The sequence below is a fragment of the Bufo gargarizans genome, chromosome 8, assembly GCF_014858855.1.
Source record: "Bufo gargarizans isolate SCDJY-AF-19 chromosome 8, ASM1485885v1, whole genome shotgun sequence".
In the NCBI taxonomy this organism is placed as follows: Eukaryota; Metazoa; Chordata; class Amphibia; order Anura; family Bufonidae; genus Bufo; species Bufo gargarizans.
Window position 1 is genome coordinate 75,617,039 of NC_058087.1, and position 14,388 is coordinate 75,631,426.

At 46.3% G+C, this 14,388-nt stretch overlaps 1 protein-coding gene across 2 annotated transcripts in view; it reads left to right on the plus strand.

Moving 5' to 3' along the window:
• Nucleotides 1-14,388, plus strand: part of ORC2 (origin recognition complex subunit 2) — an 88,624-nt gene that overhangs the window by 11,550 nt on the left and 62,686 nt on the right. For both annotated transcript variants that reach the window (XM_044304269.1, XM_044304270.1), the window contains exons 3-6: nt 9,062-9,211; nt 9,301-9,387; nt 11,311-11,403; nt 11,505-11,533. In XM_044304269.1, the coding sequence (XP_044160204.1) occupies nt 9,062-9,211; nt 9,301-9,387; nt 11,311-11,403; nt 11,505-11,533 (359 nt within the window). The remainder of the gene's footprint in view (nt 1-9,061; nt 9,212-9,300; nt 9,388-11,310; nt 11,404-11,504; nt 11,534-14,388) is intronic.

The window sequence follows — 14,388 nt, forward strand, 5'->3', positions numbered from 1 at the left end:
AGCCAGGGCAGTATAAATACCCCACATGTGACCCCATTTCGGAAAGAAGACACCCCAAGGTATTCGCTGAGGGGCATATTGAGTCCATGAAAGATTGAAATTTTTGTCCTAAGTTAGCGGAAAGTGAGACTTTGAGAAAAAAACTAAAAAAATCAATTTCCGCTAACTTATGCAAAAAATAAAAAATTTCTAGGAACTCGCCAGGCCCCTCATTGAATACCTTGGGGTGTCTTCTTTCCAAAGTGGGGTCACATGTGGGGTATTTATACTGCCCTGGCTTTTTAGGGGCCCGAAAGTGTGAGAAGAAGTCTGGGATCCAAATGTCTAAAAATGCCCTCCTAAAAGGAATTTGGGCCCCTTTGCGCATCTAGGCTGCAAAAAAGTGTCACACATCTGGTATCGCCGTACTCAGGAGAAGTTGGGCAATGTGTTTTGGGGGGTCATTTTACATATACCCATGCTGGGTGAGAAAAATATCTTGGTCAAATGCCAACTTTGTATAAAAAAATAGGAAAAGTTGTCTTTTGCCAAGATATTTCTCTCACCCAGCATGGGTATATGTAAAATGGCACGCCAAAATACATTCCCCAACTTCTCCTGAGTACGGCGATACCAGATGTGTCACACTTTTTTGCAGCCAAGGTGGGCAAAGGGGCACATATTCCAAAGTGCACCTTTCGGATTTCACCGGTCATTTTTTACACATTTCGATTGCAAGGTACTTCTCACACATTTGGGCCCCTAAATTGCCAGGGCAGTATAACTACCCCACAAGTGACCCCATTTTGGAAAGAAGACACCCCAAGGTATTCCGTGAGGGGCATGGCGAGTTCCTAGAATTTTTTATTTTTTGTCGCAAGTTAGTGGAATATGAGACTTTGTAAGAAAAAAATAAAAATAAAAAATCATCATTTCTCGTGCATGGCATTGGGGGACACAGCACCATGGGACACAGCACCATGGGTATATGTCCAACTACCACTAGGAGGCACTAGACACAAAAAGTGTTGGCTCCTCCCAGGTGGGCTATACCCTCTCCACAGGCACGAGGCTATTCAGTTTTAGTCTAGTGTCCGTAGGAGGCAGACCTGTCCTGCTTTTTTGCAGGTTCTGCTGTTTATTTTTATTCTTTTTCTTTTTTTCTCTCTTCCGCAGGTCGGTTTTTTCCACCGTTATACCTGCTGCAGGCTGGGGCTCCATCGTGTTCCACTTTAGTTGCCCCCCCTGCGGGCGCGTACTTCGGTACCATCGCCGGTCACCCAGTCCCCACGGACTGCATCCGCAGTGGCTTGCCGGCATTCCCACGGTTCTCGTGTTGAGTCTGCCGAAGGGGTGACCGTGCTGCGCCCGAAGACAACGGATGGTGAGTATACTCCCCTGTCCCTGTGTCCCTGCCCCAGGGTTAGGTTCCCTTCTGTGGCCAGGGGGATGGGATCCACCTTAGCTGGGGGTCCTGGGGAGCCTCTTCTTTCCTCCTAGCCAACCCCCCCCCCCCCCCTCCTGGGGGGGTTTATATTCATGGTTTTTCCTCCCTTCTTTTTCCCCCTCAGTTGGTCTTTTCTCTCCTCCCTGGCCACACAGTCTCTCCCTGGCTTCCCCGCTACTTTAGTCCCCGGCTTCTGCCGGGACTAGGCCTCATCTTCTATGGCCTGTCCCCGGCTCCCAGGTGCTCCGTTTGCCCTGATCTGCCTATCCCCAGGTGTCGCTTCTCCCCCCCTACCCTACTCACCTATTTTTATGGTCCGGTGGGCCCTCTGTCGGCCGCGGTTTCCCCCGCCCCCCTTGCTCCATTCCCGGCCGCATCATAAATCGAGGCCCCGGCTTTTGGGCCTGCTAGGCCGCAATCTTCCCGGCCCCTCCCCCTTGCTTCCCGGGCTTTTCTGAGCCCCGCCCGGCCCTCGGGAGGAGCTATCTCCTCTCCCTTTCCTGGGCTAACGTGTTTTTTCTGTTGGAGGGGGTGGTTAACCCCTCGATTGCTTCATGTCCCCTGCAGCCCTACTGACCACCTCTTTTTAGGGAACAAGCTGCTGCTGCTGCACCTCTTTGGGGGACCACTGCGTCCGGGTCAGGATAGACAGCCTCTGCTGGCTGCTTTTTGAGCATCTCTTCCCCCAACAGCTCCTCGGTCGCCACGTGTTTTCACGTGCGTCCGCTGTCTACAATGGCTGCCATGTGGTCAGCCTGTCCCTGCTGGTGTGCAGTACCTCTTCCCAGATCCCATTGTTTTCCCTGAACAATCTTTTTGTGTAGGTTCCCCATGAATGGGTCCCTCCGTGTCAATGCCATGGGAACCTTGGCCGACTCTCCCTAGCAGTGTCGCTGGCACGCTACCAACCCAAATTGCGGCCACCTCTGCCCTCCAGGGTCCTCCCTGCAGATGGGGCATACTCAGTTAGGGGTACCTGCACCCGGGTTCGGCGAGGGGTAGCTCACAGTACACCCTCGGGTGGTCTCAACGGGGTCCCACCCCTCCTCGGCATCCTCGGATCCCCCCCAGGACAGGCCTGAGGCTGGTGACGAATCCTTCCTGTCACCCCATCCGTTGCCTCTGGGGACACCTCTGCACCGATTCCCTCGGAACAGAGCATCAGGCGGTCTTCCTCCATATAGAAGCACTCTGGGAGGTCAAGACTACGTGCACAGAGGAACCTCTCCTACCTAAACAGGGTTGGTATCACCTCTAGTGGATTTTCGGATGGTGCTCCCCTGACCGCACAGGTATTCAACCGCACAGGTAAGGCAGCCGTCCCCGTGTTTAGCATACTGAGTCACCTACCCGGTGTCTGATACGTACGCCTTCTCCTTAACAGGGGGGTTCCTGCACCACTGCCATAGGCTGTCCCTGACAAGCCTTCCTGGTTCCCCTATACCAGGGGTTATCCCCTACACATGAGAGTGTTTCCGTGGGGTCCCCATCCTGGTGTTGGTGTTCGCCACTCTACCTCATTACTGGGAGTTCCTGTTCTGGGCAAGCGGTTAGCTCGGCTATCGCCTCCTGTAGGTTGGTGAGTTCAGAGCAATTGTACAGCCGCCTTGCCCCTTTGCTTAGGTAGTGTACCTACAGAAGCCATTACTCCTGGCTGGCTCTATGGTGTTCCATACAGCACTATTTCTCCCTTCCGGGTGAGATATACAGGCCGCTTCAATTGCCGTTGCAATTGCACCTGTCTGTTCCCAGCCACTTTGCTCCTGTCATAGGTGGAGTACCTACACCATCTCCTGATGCTGTAGCCGATTCCCCTGGCTGGCGCTATGGTGTTCCATGCGACACTATTTCTCCCTTCCTGGGAGAGATACAGGCTGCCTTTGATTGCCGCTGCAATTGCGCCTGTCTGTTCCCAGCCAATTTGCTCCCTTCACAGGTAGAGTACCTACGCCATCTCCGGTGCTGTAGCCGATACCCCTGGCGGGCTCTGTTGTGTTCCATGCGGCAACATTTCTCCCTACGGGCGGAATGTAGAGGCCACTTTCAATTGCCTTAGAATTGCCCCTGTCCGGTTCAGTTACCTGTCTGTTCCCTGCCGCCTTGATCCCTTAACAGGTGGAGTACCTGAGCCATCTCCGGATGCGGTAGCCGTTCCTCCTGTCCGGCTTTATGGTGTTCCATGTGGCATTTTCTTTCCTTACAGGACGAGATATTGAGGCCTCCTCCAATTGCCGTGGCCATTGCACCTACCTCATCATAGTGTGCACCAAACGGCCATCTTACTCCCTTCATGGGTAGAGTCCCTGAACCGTCTCCGATGCTGCAGCCGTTCAACCTGTCTGGCTTCTAGGGTGTACTATGCGGCCCTGTTTCTGTTGCCATTGCACCTACCTGATTGTGGTGTGCACCTGTCTTGTTCTTTGTGGTACCGTGCGGCCCTACTGGGTTCCATTCTTAACGCGGTTGCTGTTGCACCTCTCTGGGTCTAGGGTGCACCATGCGGCCACATTGCTTCGATCTTAAATGTAGTTCCTCTAACACAGCCATATTTCTACTTTACAGGTTGTGTACCTGTACCCTCCGAATGCTGTCTCATTCCCAGATGCTGTGGCTATGTTTCCACTCTCCTTAGTTGGCAACATGCAGCCACTTTACCCATATTTTAGGCGTGTGTTTGTAGTACCCCAAGTGCTGGGCCCTGTGGTGCGGTCTGTAGCTCAGACAGTTTCTGTATTACTGGGTGTTTTCTGCCCACGAGTTCTAATCTGTGCTGCGGTTGTTGGTTCCATCCATTTGGTTCTTCCATACATCTGCCACTCCTTTACTGTCGCGCTCATTGGTCTCCTTGTACCTCTCAAGGCACTGTCTGCACCAGGCCCCCTTCGTTCAGCATGTGCATGGTTACCATGTCTGGCAGGTGTGGGCCAGCCCAACCCCCACCTTATCGGTCTACTGCTACTTCTGGTAGCTCCAGTATATGACCGATCTGTCTGATCCGGCGGGTGGTCCTCATTCAACCACGCTCCCTACTCCGTGGCCAGGTGGTTGTTGGCCTTTGTGCTGTAGTTGCTCTTGCCTTCTCTTTACGGTACTACGGTATGCTGTGCTCCGCGTTACCCCATGTTATAGGGGAGTTCTCGCGTTGTTTCCTAATTGCTGAGCGGCCCATTCCTGGTGAAGTACAAGGATCTCCACTGGATCTTCTACCTTGTTTGGACACGTAGCTGGTGGCATCGGCCGCGGTTGCGGTTTTCTGTCATCGTTGGATGTCCGCCACACGGAATCCTTCTGGGTCCACGGTTTTTATCATTGCTGGACGTCCTCCCTGACGGGTCAAGGACAGGACCTCTGAGCGCCACACACACCTGTCTGAATTTTCAGCTGATTGCTCTGGTATCGGACAGGGCCCCGTAGTTCCTTCTGGGTCCAGGTGTTTTCGGTATTCCCTTGTATTTTCTGCTTAGTTGTGCTACATGGCGAAGGGGCAGTCCTCTTGGACCTTGCCGTCGTCTGCACCTGTCTGGTGCTTTCTCCCCCCTGGAAGTTTTCTGTATGCCGGTCGCAGCTGGTTTCTACATTTCTATGTAGGCTACCCCGGTTTTTTCATGGCGACTTCTGCATTCCTTATGCATATGGATGTCTGTCGTTTTGTGGTACATCCCGAGCTGCTGTACTTGCCCTCTCTGGGACAATGTTTAAGGTTTGCTGGTCAATATTCTTGGTACGGCTAGTTGTCCATGGCCAATGCCCCTTCCCCTATGGTGGTTTCTTTTCGCCTTTCCTGGATATTCTGGCTTGCGTTGTCTTCTGGTGGTTCAGCTCCTGGTTCCTTGTGAGCCCATACTGGGTACTCCTTTCGGGAGTCCCTGTTCATTTGAGGTCCTCTTTGGATTTGTCTCTTTTTTTTCCATCCTCCCACGTCAAGTACCTGGTATTGAGTGGTTTAGTGCTGCGGTTTGCAGTTCCACCGTATGGTCTCCTTCGGGAGGGACCTCCTCCTGTTGTAGGACCTTTCCTCTTTAGGTTTTTTGGAGTGCTCTCCTTCTACTCCCATGTCTCTCAGTCCAGTGTGTCCTGCCGAGGTTGCCTGGCCTGTATTTGGCTTCTTTTTTCCATGATACTTCACATGCCCAGAGTTTCCTCTGGTCTTACGCTTCACGGTGATATCTTGTTTTCGGAGGCTTGTGCCTCGTCTCCTGTTTTTGGGGACGCAGGAGCTATCGTTCTTTTCCTGGTTTTTTACCTACAACCCCCTCCTTCTCCAGGGTTGGCGGTTTCCTCTAGCAGCCTTGGGTTTTCACCTACACCTTTTCACCTACATGGGGCGCTTAGCTTCTTTCCTGGCCTTGCGGTGAGGGGAGTCCCCTCCCTTCACATGTGAGCCTTGCTATGGCTTCCCCCACTCGTTTGGTTTTCAGTGCTTCCCTGTTTCGTTTCTCCCCTGGCCTTTCAGGGGATGGCCACAGGTTTTTTGGGTCTGAGACAATGTAGAGCGTTGGGTAGTTTCACCACACGGTGCTGTCCTAATTTTTTCTCCAGCCCTTGGCTGCGCTCTGTTTCCTTTTGCCACCTTCTTGCATTTGGGATTTTCTTCCAGTCATTTGTCCTGGGGTGCTGGCAGTCTTCCCTGCTTCTTCTGAGGTTTCTTCCTTGTTATGGAACCTCTTGCCCATCTCGTGTTTTTTCCCGTTGGGTCACATGGTTCTCCTGCACCTGTATGCCCAACCGGTGGCGCGTCTCTTCTTTTCCCTCCCTCAGGGACTGCTTTGGGACGTCCCATGGGGCTGTGTCCCCCAATGCCATGCACGAGAAAATTTGATTTTTTGTACTCACCGTAAAATCCTTTTCTCGTAGTAGGCATTGGGGGACACAGATCCCACCCTATGTTTTTTCTTCCGCTTCTCCGGGCTGGTCTCTTGATCTTTCCCGGTACGGGAGTTGTTGGTTCCTTGCTTTTCTTCTCTCTCCTACTGCTTTTGGTACAAACTGAATAGCCTCGTGCCTGTGGAGAGGGTATAGCCCACCTGGGAGGAGCCAACACTTTTTGTGTCTAGTGCCTCCTAGTGGTAGTTGGACATATACCCATGGTGCTGTGTCCCATGGTGCTGTGTCCCCCAATGCCTACTACGAGAAAAGGATTTTACGGTGAGTACAAAAAATCCAATTTTTCCGCTAACTTGTGACAAAAAATAAAAAGTTCTATGAACTCACTATGCCCATCAGCGAATACCTTAGGGTGTCTACTTTCCGAAATGGGGTCATTTGTGGGGTTTTTCTACTGTCTGGGCATTGTAGAACCTCAGGAATCATGACAGGTGCTCAGAAAGTCAGAGCTGCTTCAAAAAGCGGAAATTCACATTTTTGTACCATAGTTTGTAAACGCTATAACTTTTACCCAAACCATTTTTTTTTTGCCCAAACATTTTTTTTTTATCAAAGACATGTAGAACTATAAATTTAGCGAAAAATTTATATAAGGATGTCGTTTTTTTCGCAAAATTTTACAGCAGAAAGTGAAAAATTTCATTTTTTTGCAAAAAAATCGTTACATTTCGATTAATAACAAAAAAAGTAAAAATGTCAGCAGCAATAAAATACCACCAAATGAAAGCTCTATTAGTGAGAAGAAAAGGAGGTAAAATTCATTTGGGTGGTAAGTTGCATGACCGAGCGATAAACGGTGAAAGGAGTGTAGTGCCGAAGTGTAAAAAGTGCTCTGGTCATGAAGGGGGTTTCAGCTAGCGGGGTTGAAGTGGTTAAAGATGCACACGTGTTTGGTTGTATTTAAATAGAGAGCTTGTCTAATGTTTGTATTCTTTAGGGGTTGCTAATTATTTTGACCCATTATTTTTGACAATAGTCTTAAAGAAGACCTTTCACTAGTCCTGACATTAGCATATAAATAGCTGGCAGGGCAGGGCATACTGATGGCATGCAATATCGCTTATTATTTTTTCTATGTGCTTTTCCTTTCCCCCGTGGTGCCCCCCGTTCTCGTTTCCCGCCTGGTATGTAAATACCATACCATCAGTACAGGCAGGAAGAGACGGCCGTGTTTCTCAATGGGCATCTCCTTGTCCCTGACTGTGAGCTGCCCAATCATGGCAGAGAGCGTCACAGCTAGGGAGAAAAAGGCTCACCATCTTCCTAGCTGTGACACACTCTCCTGCGATTGCACAGCTCACAGCTGTTTTTTTAAGGATAGAAAACATGGAAAAATTAAACACCCAAAATTAAAAAAAGTATATATATTTATTATAAAAACGTGATTTAAACAATAGGTATTTTTTTTGCCCAGTTTCTTGAGGTGCCTGGTGTTGTCTCGGCAATCCATTCATTTAACATAGTAACATGGTACACAGGGCCGAAAAAAGACATTTGTCCATCCAGTTCGGCCTGTCATCCTGCAAGTTGATCCAGTGGAAGGCAAAAAAAAAAATCCAGTGAGGTAGAAGCCAATTAAAACATTCCTTCCCGACTCCAATCAGGCAATCAGAATAACTCCCTGGATCAACGACCCCTCTCTAGTAGCTATAGTGTGTAATATTATCACGCTCCAGAAATACATCCAGGCCCCTCTTGAATTCCTTTATTGTACTCGCCATCACCACCTCCTCAGGCAGAGAGTTCCATAGTCTCACTGCTCTTACCGTAAAGAATCCTTTTCTATGTTTGTGTACAAACCTTCTTTCCTCCAGACGCAGAGGATGTCCCCTCGTCACAGTCACAGTCCTGGGGATAAATAGATGATGGAAAAGATCTCTGTACTGATCCCTGATATATTTATACATAGTAATTAGATCTCCCCTGCTGCCTTCACTTCTATGGGGCTGACCGAAATAGCCAAGCCAGCTCTTGGCTAGTTTCAACAGTCCCATAGAAATGAATTGGGGGTGACCGTCACCGCACATACGTAGTCTACTCTCCTTCTCTTTGCGGGCTCCGTTCTAGAGATAGGTGTGGGTCCCAGAGGTGTAGCTATTAAAACAAGAATATCAGGAGAGGGGACAAGTCCTCTTTAATGATAGAAGGGGATCTGGAACACTGTAACAGAAAAATAAACGAGCTGGCTCAGAATTTAGTGGATCTAGTACCAAATCAAATAATTAAATAAAACGTTTACCTGCACTTTTGGCACAAATATTATTCAGTTTAATTGGGGGGCAATCAGGAGGGGTGAGCGGTAAAAGGACAAAGAACTTCTGCTCGTTATCTCCAGGGAAATTAACAGGAAGCTGTTGGGAGACCATTCTGCCAACAACAAATATCTGCAGATGGTTTACGAAAAACACTTCTCATCTCCTCAGTAGACTCCCCATAGAGTATGACTAATTCACTTAAAGAGACTTGGCAGGCAGACTTTACATTATGTGAAAGCATAATGCTGTGATGCCAGGGCCGGCCTAGAGACAAGATTGCTGGATCAGTTATAGAACGATAGGAAATCATATTTTCCTATTCTGCAGGGACAAGCTCCATTCATTACATAGCTCATGTTACAGTTAATTAATTTGTCTAATGTACATCTCAGTGGTTCTCCTATGCTGTTCTTCGTCACCGTGGTATAATCTCAGCCATCTATTTGCTGTAAAATAAATGACGGAACTGTCTCCTAAGATGTGACTATCATTTCAGGTGTCAGACTTAGAAACAGCACCACCACCCAGCGAATAAGTAATGTAAAGAGCTTGACCAAGAATCTTACTGAACATCATGAAGATGATGAAACTTTGGAGGTTTGGAAGGAAAAGGATTATGTGGACGTTCTGGGAACAGATACTGGAGGTAGGTTAAGCAGATGACCATAAGCAGTGATGTCTTAATCTGTTGCTCCATGCCCTTCTGAGATTACACCTTCTTTTTTCCAAATGCAGACATCTTGGAGGATGGATCTGGAACAGGAGGAAGTGATGTGTATACTTTCCAGACAGTAAAACGCTCCAACAAGATGGCACAGCTTGGTAATGTCAACTCATTTAGGAACCATATGTATTTTGTGGTCTGTAAAACACAGATGACATCTGTGTTGCATCTGTTTTTTTTTTTTTATTTTTTTTTGTGGACCCACTGATTTCCATGGGTCCGTGGTCCGCATTTGCGACCAAGAATAGGACATGTTCTTTGTTCTGTGATGTCTTCTGTCTGCCTTCTGCATCCGTATGTCTGTTCTACAAAGGATAGAACATGTCCTATTCTTGGCCACAAATCAAGGGGGATGGATGAAATGCGGACATCATCCATGTTTTGCAGACTGCAAAATACATAGTCGTGTGAATGCTCCATTTATGCAGAATTTTTTTGCGTTAATAAACCTTTAAAGGGGTATTCCAGGATTTTAAAACAGATGGCCAATAACATCAGATCAGCGGGCAGGGGCGGATTGGCCATAGACCCTACAGGAAAATTTCCCGGTGGACCTATGCCACAGGGGGCCACCCAAGTCCTCCTCTGTGCCGCTGACCAGGTACATAATGAGCTCTAAACAGTAATTAACCGCATATATCCTTCTGAATTCAACTGTTGTCGCCCACACTTCACCTCCTAAGCCCCCTTCTCAATAGAGAACTGGAGGACAGAAGATGGTAGCTACCGATAGACACCACAGTGCCAGCTTTTGGGGCAGTAGATTATGCTGCACTGTGTTATTTGGTTCTGCTTAGATGGTATTTTGCACTATGGTATTGTTGACCCCACCTTCTGTTAATTTGGACGTGCCTACAAATTTGGGCCACTTTTTTATAATTTTTTTTCCAGGGCCACTTAAGTTCCCAGTCCGCCCCTGTCAGCTACTCTGAAACAGTGTTTTGACCCCGCCAATCAGATATTGACGGCTTATTCTGCTGAAAGATAATATTCAAACCCAGGACAACTCTTTTAAGGACAGTCACACTATGGGGCTGACTTACTGGTATAAAAGCTAGTGCAAAGGAAAAGTGGCATTTTTGATAGTAACGTATCCACTTCCAGCTCTTCTTTTTTTTTTTTTTTTTTTTGAGGCTATTTAAATAATGAAAGCAGTGACCCACATTTCACTATTTTGTCCCTAGTTAGTTTTACTTAATCACCTTCTAATACTTGGTGTAAACAGCAGTTTTTGGCATGCGGTAAGAATACTCTCTTTTTTCTGGGCCATTATAAAAGAAAATTGCACCGTGAGCAAAAACTAAAGTGGGAGAACGCCATGATTTTTACAGATTTTTGTTTGCATTTCATCCAGCGTACCGCTACACTTTTTCAGTCCGCAGTGCCTTCTCCAGGATCTGCTGTCAGTGCAAGACTTTGTTATAGGAAGATCTGGCAGAAGTACAACAGCAAGGATTTTTTCCAGTTGCTTCAGAAATCAATTAAGGACCACTGGAAGATGGGATGTTGTTGCTGGGGGGTTCTGGGCTTTACTATGTAGATTATGCTCAGTTTTCTGGTTCACCTCCAAACCTCTGCTTAAAAGGGTCTTCTAGGATTTAGGATTCAGATAAGTTATATCAGATTGTCGGAAGTCCTGCACCCCTGCCGATTTGCTGTTACCTTGTAGCTCCACTCAATAGGAGCAGCTTTAGTTCTGGTGCCAATTTCTGACTTTAGAGCTATGACGTAACAGCTCATGGTCGGGGTGGAGTGTTGGGTCTCGGAGTATGTGATATTGATAGCCTATCAATACCAAAATCCTGGACAACCACTTAAATTCTTACCTTTTGCAAGTTAATTATGCCAGTCTGTAGTTGGTCTTTATTTCACGTTCCCCATGCCTGCTGATGGAGTAGTAATGTAACTTCCCTGCAGCTTCCCTATTGTAGCTGATGCATCTCACTGAATTGTATTCTGGAATTTGTTAATTCGTACAAGCCTAATAAATAAAAAAAAATTATTTGTTGACTTTCTTTCAGCTTCTAAATTGGCTCGAACGCCCGGTAAGACTGTGACGTTCTCCACAAGTGATAGTCCCGAAGAAGCCATTAGTCCACCCGCAAGCAGCAGGAGTACGTTACTCAATATAAGATTATTTTAGTGAGAGGCGATGGCTTGCTAGACCGGCCAGCAGATTTCATGAATAAGTAATATTCTCTGTTTCATTCCACAGAACAGTCCACCAATAAAACTCCCTCGAAGGTCAGTAAGTGTGCTGCAATAGCTAAAATATGAATAGAGGAGATGAGTATTAACTCCACGTACATGTACCCATTTCCCAGGGTGGATCTGAAAATTCTCCCGGTTTCTCTGAGCAAAACGCGAAACAATTTTAAGCTACAACTAAAGTGCTGATTGCTGAATGCCCATGCAAGAATTTTGTTTGAATAATGTGGCATAGTAATAGTGATTGGGGCATCTAGATATTTTACAGTAGATGAGTCCTGCAACCTGTGGCTGCTTTTTATTTGCAGTATATGTCAGTTTATGAATATATTGAATATAAGCAGAGACACTAATGTATTGATGTAATTTATGCTGACTGCTGCTTTGATACTTTAGTGCAGGGGTGCACAACCTTTTCTGGTCGGGGGCCACATTATCAGACTGAAGGAATCCCAAGGGCCGAAATTAAAAGTTAAAGGGGTATTACCAACTGAAATACTGTATTTATGGCGTATTGTACATACAGTATATACTATAAATATCTGGAAAAAGAGGAGTGTAGCAGCTCTCACCTGCCCTTCCTTTGGTTGTGAGCACGGACAGCCCGTGTCAGGTGCGGGCGGCAATAGAAAAAAGAAGTTGAGAAAGTCCAGCTCCACTTAAAAAGGAATAGGCGTTTATTCAGCTTGCGGTTAAAAACTCATCCGAGGATACAAAATAGCAGTCTTGTCTAAGCTTTTCGGGCTACTAGAAACAATTCCAGCCCTTCTTCATGACACAGAAAAACATTGAAAGTGAGACCTTTTGTAGGGGAGGGTACACCTGTGTTCGCTAATGTTCCCACAGGCCTGTAACCGCCCCAGGAAGAGGTACCACACCTTCAAGTTAACTCTTCATATGGAAATCAATTAAAAGAAAAAACACATATATATTTTCTCTATGCATACATATGGTTATATATTTATGGCCAATAGCTATGCAAAAACTATGTCATACAATGATATACATATATAATGGATACATGAAATATAAACTGAATATGTAACAGTATTTTGCCGGAATATGATGGAATATAATGGAGATCACATTATCAGAGAATTGAGTACCGTAATACTTCCAGAGAAAAGAGGAGTTCACATATCAGATCCCTGGTATGTGAGTTATTGCTGCATGATCAGATCTAGACGCTTATTGAGCCCCTCAGGTTGACGTGTGTTCAATGAAAAAATCCAGAAGGATTCTCTATTCAATAGTTTCCTTCTATAATCTCCTCCACGCTTGGGCAAAAAAACCTTTTCTATGCCTTGTACTGCCATGTCTGATGTGTCCCCACCATGGCAGACAGCAAAATGCAGACTAGCTGCAGACACATTGCGACTGCCATGATGGGGCACATCAGAGATGTGTTTGCGTATTCTAGATTTTATAGCATTAATAGTGCAACCCACGTATTGCAATTTACATTTAGTGCAAGTGATCAAATAGACAGCATGGGTTGTATTGCAGTTGAGATACGCTTTCATAGGAAAAACTATTATTTGCTGTTGAGGAAAAGGTCTTGGATTTAACCATGTGTGTGCAGCAGATGCATCTGTGGTGTCCGCACTTATAACTCCCCTTGGTCCTGAGCCACACAGGTTGCGATTTTTTTTCTCCTCTTGATATAGACTAGGACTGACATAGTTTGCAATTGTGGGTGCCCTTCTAGCTGCACATTTAACCCCATCTGCAACTATGTCAGTCCATTGACCATCATAAGACAGGACAGGAAAATGTTTTTTTATAATATGACAAATCTGTTGGTACTCTGTACTATATTGGGTCACAAACAAATTATTCCTTTTGTCCTTGATATTATAGTTTTTATTTCTGTTTTTGTCCTTACTGTTGGTGTCTATATCAAGAGGTGGAACCTCCCTTTGCAATGAATCTTGCTGTTTAGAATAAAGGAGGGATCCCCTTTCTATGGTGGAGACCTGAGGAGCAATGGCATCTTTTATGTGTTTTGCACTGTAGCCTCTTTTGCCCAGTCTGTGGGAGATATATCCAGCCTCCTCCATAAAGCTATTTTTATCCGTGCAATTTCTTCTTGCACGGATTATTTCCCCCCTGGGTATATTGGCAGTTACATGTTTTGGATGACATGATGTTGCATGTAATGTGGTATTACCTGCCATAGGTTTCCTGTATGTGCAGATAGATACCTGACTGGTGGCGGGGTCCCCCCTCAGGCGCAAGTCCAAAAAAGCCACCTCCAATGTGTTATGATGGACACTAAAGGAGATGGTCTCCACACAGGAATTGATGTAACCACAAAAGGAAGGTATGGCCGCCACATCACCCGTCCATATCAGGATCAGGTCATCAATGTAACGGCCATACCACCTGATATGGTGCCAAAAAGGGTGGGTGTCGATGAAGAGAAAACACCTCTCCCACCATGCCATAAAAATGTTAGCAATGGAGGGAGAGAATTTGGCCCCCATCGACACCCCCGATATCTGAAGATAAAATTTATTATTGAACACGAAAAAATTGCGCCTGAGGAGGAAGTCCACCACCATCAGGACATATTCCTTCAGTCCTACAGTAATATTGCCATATGTTTTGAACATTTTATTTATTCTAAACAGCAAGATTCATTGCAAAGGGAGGTTCCACCTCTTGATATAGACACCAACAGTAAGGACAAAAACAGAAATAAAAACTATAATATCAAGGACAAAAGGAATAATTTGTTTGTGACCCAATATAGTACAGAGTACCAACAGATTTGTCATATTATAAAAAAACATTTTCCTGTCCTGTCTTATGATGGTCAATGGACTGACATAGTTGCAGATGGGGTTAAATGTGCAGCTAGAAGGGCACCCACAATTGCAAACTATGTC